The sequence below is a fragment of the Carex rostrata genome, chromosome 26 (genome assembly GCF_964058835.1).
Source record: "Carex rostrata chromosome 26, lpCarRost1.2, whole genome shotgun sequence".
Taxonomy (NCBI): domain Eukaryota; kingdom Viridiplantae; phylum Streptophyta; class Magnoliopsida; order Poales; family Cyperaceae; genus Carex; species Carex rostrata.
Window position 1 is genome coordinate 936,096 of NC_135943.1, and position 6,373 is coordinate 942,468.

At 34.2% G+C, this 6,373-nt stretch overlaps 1 protein-coding gene across 1 annotated transcript; it reads right to left on the bottom strand.

The window, feature by feature from the left end:
* Positions 1-3,027: 3,027 nt before the first annotated feature.
* On the bottom strand, positions 3,028-4,440 carry LOC144544491 (cationic peroxidase SPC4-like). Its single transcript, XM_078293000.1, has 3 exons — positions 4,166-4,440; positions 3,861-4,055; positions 3,028-3,743 (listed from the first exon to the last, which is right to left on the bottom strand). Exons 1-3 carry the CDS (start codon positions 4,409-4,411, stop codon positions 3,120-3,122), a joined length of 1,065 nt encoding a protein of 354 aa, XP_078149126.1. The 5' UTR covers positions 4,412-4,440; the 3' UTR covers positions 3,028-3,119.
* Positions 4,441-6,373: the final 1,933 nt, after the last annotated feature.

Below are 6,373 nucleotides of genomic sequence, written 5' to 3' on the forward strand. Positions count from 1 at the left end.
AGAAGAATTGAACATCCTTCCGATAGAACCTTAAAATGTATTTTTGATTTTTCTAATTTAGATTGTAGTAAGTGTGAAGTATGCAAACTAGCTAAGCATACAAGACTTCCTTTTGCAATCTCAAATTCTAAGAATAATCATATATTTGAACTTGTTCATTCCGATGTTTGAGGACCCGCTCCCGTAAACTCTTATAATGATTTCAAATATTTTGTTATATTTATAGACGATTTTTCACGACTAACATACTTATATTTATTAAAAAATAAAAGTGAGGTTTTTTCTCATTTCCAAGATTTTTCAAATTTAATTGAAAATCAATACAATACTAGAATTAAAATTCTTAGAACTGATAATGGAACGGAATTTTTAAATCAAAAATTTTTAAATTTTTTGAAACAAAAGGGAATCATACATCAAACAACTTGTATTTATACTCCACAACAAAATGGGATTTCCGAAAGAAAAAATCGTCATTTACTTGAAATGACAAGAGCACTTATGTTTCAAACCAATGTTCCAAAAATATATTGGTCGGATGCCGTTCTCACCGCAACTTATTTGATAAATAGATTGCCAAGTGTCGTTTTAAAAAATAAAAGTCCATTAGAAATTATTTACCAAAGAAAATTAATTTTTAACCACCTAAGAATTTTTGGATGTACATGTTATGTACACCAAACTAAAATAGATAAATTAGATTATACTTCTATAAAAGCTATTTTTCTAGGATATTCATCTCAAAAAAAAGGTTATAAATGCTATGATCCTATAAATAAAAAACTTTATATTTCTAGAGATGTAACTTTTTTTTAAAATGAGCCATATTTTAAAAATAAAGATGAGATTGATAATCAAATTATCACAAATGACTTTGTCATTCCCATGTCTACTAATCAAATTATTGAGCAAAGAATTGTAGGAAATGAAGAAGAAGAAGAAGAAGAAGAAGAAGAAGAAGGAGGAGAAGGAGAAGAAGCAGAAGAAAATGATAATACTCCTCAAAGTGGAGCCGGGGAGGAAGAAAATGAAAATATTGAAGAAGAAAATATTGAAGAAGGCGAAAATATTGAAGAACAACCTAGAAGGAGGTCAACTCATCGTAAACAACCATCCACTAGGTTACGAGATTTCGTAACCTATAAGGTTCAATATCCTATTGAAAATTTTATTTCATATAAAAATATTTCAAAAAACCACCATGCATTTCTTAGTTCAATTTCAAAAATGGAAGAACCAAGAAATTTTGAAGAAGCCATTAACCAACCGGTGTGGTATAAGGCTATGGAAGAAGAACTTCAAGCCTTAGAAAAAAATGACACATGGACCATTGTACCATTACCAAAAAATAAAAAACCCGTTGGATTTAAATGAGTTTATAAAATAAAATATCAAAGCGATGGATCCATAGAACGGTATAAGGCCCGGCTAGTTGCCAAAGGGTATACCCAAACATATGGTATTGATTACCAAGAGACCTTTGCTCCGGTAGCAAAGATGAATACCATAAGAATTTTGCTTTCAATAGCGGTAAATAATGGGTGGAACTTATGTCAAATGGATGTTAAAAATGCGTTTCTTCAAGGAACACTTGAAAAAGAGGTTTATATGACTCTACCACCGGGTCATATAAAAGAAAAAAATACTAGCCTTGCTTGTAGGTTAAATAAGTCAATTTATGGACTTAAACAATCGCCAAGGGCATGGTATGGAAAACTCTCTCAATATTTAATTTTTCTCGGTTTTAAAGTAAGTCAATCTGATACATCACTATTTTCAAAACATGAAAATAATGATTCAACCATTGTTCTTGTTTATGTTGATGACATAATTATTACCGGAAATAATTATGAAAAAATTGACAATGTTAAAAAATACTTAAAAGAAAAATTTGAAATAAAGGATCTTGGTAGACTTAAATATTTTTTGGGAATTGAAATAGCTCATTCTATCAAGGGATTATTTATCTCACAAAGAAAATATACCATTGACCTTCTAAAAGAAACGGGAAAATTAGAATCAAAACCGGCCTCAACACCAATTGATAGCAATTGTAAATTAAATTCCGAAGAAGGGGAACCGTTGGAAGATATCAACCAATTCCAACGGCTTGTAGGTAAGCTAATTTATCTAACGGTAACAAGGCCGGATATATCATTTGCGGTAAGCCAAATTAGCAAATTCATGCACGCACCAAGAAAACCCCATTTGGATGCAATTGATAGAATTTTGAGATACTTAAAGAAATCACCCGGAAAGGGTGTATTGATGAAAAACAATAAATCTAATGATGTGTGTGGCTATTCCGATGCAGATTGGGTCGGGAGCTTTGATAGAAAATCAACAACCGGCTATTGCACATTTGTAGGCGGAAACTTAGTCACATGGAAAAGCAAGAAGCAAAATGTCGTGGCACGATCAAGTGTGGAAGCAGAATATCGTGTCATGGCATCCACCGCAAGTGAACTCACATTGATCAAACAACTACTCGAAGAGTTAAACTTCAAAATTAATACACCAATGAAGACGTTTTGTGACAACAATGCGGCAAGGCATATTGCTTCAAATGTTGTGTTCCATGAAAGAACAAAACATATTGAAATTGATTGTCATTTCACAAGAGAAAAGATGCAAGCAAAGGAGATTGAAACTCCGTATGTGAAGAGTCAAGATCAATTAGCCGATATCTTCACTAAGGGTCTCATTTCAAAAGCATTTGAAGAAATAACAAGCAAGCTAGGATTAATCGACATTTATAATCCTAGCTTGAGGGGGAGTGTTGAGAATAGAATAAAAAATATAGAGGGTTAAATGTGTAAGATAGAAAAAGGATAAAATTGTAACTTTAGAGAATAGAAAGTTACCGTTGGTATTAATATTGGATCCAACGGTACAATAGATATTCAACAGTATATATACCCAAAATCTCTTGATTGTAAAGATATAACAAATATATCAATAGAAACAAAAAGATATGCAATACAATTTCATCATCTCTGTCTCCTCTCTTGGCTACTAAAAAATAACATCTTCCAAGCACACCCGAAATAAAAGACTTCCAAACTCTATATGCATGCATGGAAATTTGAACTTCTTAAAGGACCTGCATGAAGGTCCTATCAATTATTATAGACCTGACTGTTATCCTTGTCATCAATCACCAGCTCAAGGATGTCAATGCCTGGCGGGTTCTTGGCCGAGCAGTTTTTGCGAATCTCCCCGGCATTGCCCGTCAGGACACTCAACTGCCCCATCTTGACGATTGAGTAGACAAACTTTTGGAAGAACAACTCAGGGTTCATGGCAAAGGCAGTCACGGTCGCCTTGGTTCTCGAGTCGGTGTACAAATCCTGGTCAGATGTGAATAGTCCCTCCCGGTTCACCAAATCGACGTAGTACATGTTGTCAAACATGTTTGGTGTACGGATGTCATTCACTGTGGTGTTCACGGTGTCCTTTGCCGGGCAGATCAGTTTAAGATGGTCAGCAAACCACTTGTTCATAGTGGAGTCTTGGGACGGATAGAGCCGATCGGTGAAAGAGGTGCAATGAGCAAGGCCAATGGTGTGGCCACCGGATAGTGCGACCAGGTCATTTGTGTCAAGGCCGAGCTTATTCAGAACCCATAACAGTTTAGTCACGTCGGAGGTGGGGGGCGGTAAACTGTCCAAGGTGGCTGACTGGCTGGCAAAGTTTAGGCCGTCACATCTGCCAAGTGGGACCTTGTACATGGGACCCCCGGACTATAATTAAGAAATAATTCATTACGCTTTAATTTGGTTAATTCGCTGTATACTTTACAGTTAATATATACTGCTGTTATAAAATATGAAACTATACGTAGAGAGGGAGATATATACCAAGGCAACTGAATCACGAGCTGCAAGAGCAACTACATCAGCGCAGGAGACAACCACCCCGCAAACCTTGTCGATGAGAGCTCGGATATCATTGATGGCCTTAAAGGCTGCTGGTCTCAGCGTCAGGTTGGGTGGCGCCTGCTTCTCGCTGAGCCCACTAGCAGAGCCATCAAGTAGGACTGATGCATCACATCCCTGCACAGCAAATGATCAATCCAAACAAGAAAAAAATGTATAGTAGTTAAAACATAAAGTCTGTACATTCTCTCTCTCTTTTATATCTTTTAATTTCCTTGTTTTCGTACCTGCACAAAGCAATCATGGAAGTGGAGGCGGAGAAGGCCAGCAGCAAGGCCAATGTCAGTTCGGAAAGCATTCCATAGGTAGTTCCTAATGATCAACTCCAATTGCGGGCAAGTCGATTGATAGAAGTTGAACGACAGGCCTGTTTCCACTGGTGGGTATGGGAAGGAGTCGGCATTTACTGCAAACGGAATTCCTGAAAGTGAAGTTGCAAGAAATAAGGTCACAAAGATCACGTTAGTTGCCATTGAGCAATACCGTACCCTTATTATTTTGGGTAATTAAGAGTTTGTTATTTAACGATTCAAAGATAAATACCCTATTTATAGGCAGCTAGCTAGCATGTAGCAACTGATGAGTTCATTTGTATGTGTGGCTATTGGGGGTGTAAACGAATTGGATATTATCCGATTTTATCCGGATCCGAATCCAGAAAATTACCTAAATTATCCGATCCGTATTCGTATCTAAGATTATCTGTATCTGAAAAATTATAATGGATAAGAATACGGTAAGACTTTTAACTCTCCGTATCCAACTGTTTACACTTTTAAATTACAACAAATGTGCTATGTGTTCTCAAATTGATTTATTAAATTGCATATTGTACTAATCCTTTATTAAATTGCATTTAGATATATATTTTGATGAGCAATATAATACTATAACATAATTATTGACTAATATTTTAATAATATAATAAATGTTTTGTAACCAACAAGCTAATTATGAAAAATATCCGTATCCGTCCGATATCCGATCCGTATCTGTATCCCAAAAATTATAACTGATACGAATACGGTAATTAGACCACTATCCGATTCGTATCCGACCGTTTACACCCTACTGGCTATACAAGCATCTTTGTTCAATTGTTCCGAGTTGTTTGACCAATTAAAAATAATACTAAAAATATATAGTTGTTTGGAGATCAATTACTTGAAGTTGTTCAAAAAATACTTAAACTAATGAGTTAATATTGTTCGTAAAATTTTAATAGTGATAAGACAAGATTACTCATACCTGGAAGTATAATGTAATTTGTATAAGAATTTTTGCAAATAATATAACAAACAAATGAAAAAAAATAAAACTTGCAAATTAATAAACACTAAAAATAAACTAAAGGAATAATGCATTGATACAATATCGTTGCCAAACTTAAAAGATGTGTTATATATTTATTTGATTCTTTTTGTTTGTTTTCAATTATTCATATTTGTTCAAGTTTCAGTGATCACAGTCATTGTCTGAGCCAACCGAGTGGGCCGCTGGGAATTCGCATCCTCTGCATTAACTCAAAAAGGAATTTTTGAGTTAATGCATCTAGACCATCTAATGAGCTTTAAAATTCGTGCGAATTAGATCCACACTAATATTAAAGATTTTCTATGTTTTAGGCTGGAACCGGATGGGCTTCGTTTACAATTGGGCGGTCTATATGTATTAATTAACTCAAAAGATACTATTTTGAGTTAATGCAGACGATGCGACCGGACTCAGCCGCTGGTGGGTGACGTCACCTTTGGTACTAAAATTTTAAATTTTGTGTGAGGACGGTTGAAATAACTTAATTATGTTTTTTAATACATCACCATGGTTTACATCTTATATTTTCATTTACAAAGTTTAAACTGTCAATTCAAATCAATAAACCGTTAACATAACATCAATATTAAAATATGCTAGGAGATCAAATTGTACTATTTTTAGAAATTATTTACTAGTTTTTAGATATGTGTAAAATAATTATTTTTTAATTGTCTAGAAACAGTGATGTTGTACCTATTCAAAAAAATAATAAAAAGTTTCTAAAAATTATAAAATTTTGTCTCCAAACATATTTTGATATGAATATCATGTTGAGCCGTTCAGATTATAGTTCGGACTTTAAAAACAAAAATATAAGATATGAGACATGATGAGACATGAAAACTCATTTTATTTTATTTTTCCAAAACCCACTACTTATTGTTAATTTGTTGCAAATTATGTTACGCCTATACTCCATATATGGTCCATACCGTATCTCATACGTTGATTATCATGATATCAATACACATATCGTCATATACGTATTATATCTGATTCGATATCCGGCCGACTCTTATCCATGTAACATGAGTTGAAAAAGACGTGACTAAGAAAGTAGCATACATGCTATGCTATGTATTTCCGAAAATGGACCTTGTTGCTTGTATTACGTAACT

Coding starts and splice junctions, on each gene's coding strand:
- LOC144544491 (XM_078293000.1), bottom strand. CDS start 4,411: ATGGCAACTAACGTGATCTTTGTGACCTTATTTCTTGCAACTTCACTT. Junction 4,056..4,165: donor TCCATGATTGCTTTGTGCAG/GTACGAAAACAA, acceptor TTTGCTGTGCAG/GGATGTGATGCATCAGTCCT. Junction 3,744..3,860: donor CTCGTGATTCAGTTGCCTTG/GTATATATCTCC, acceptor TCTTAATTATAG/TCCGGGGGTCCCATGTACAA.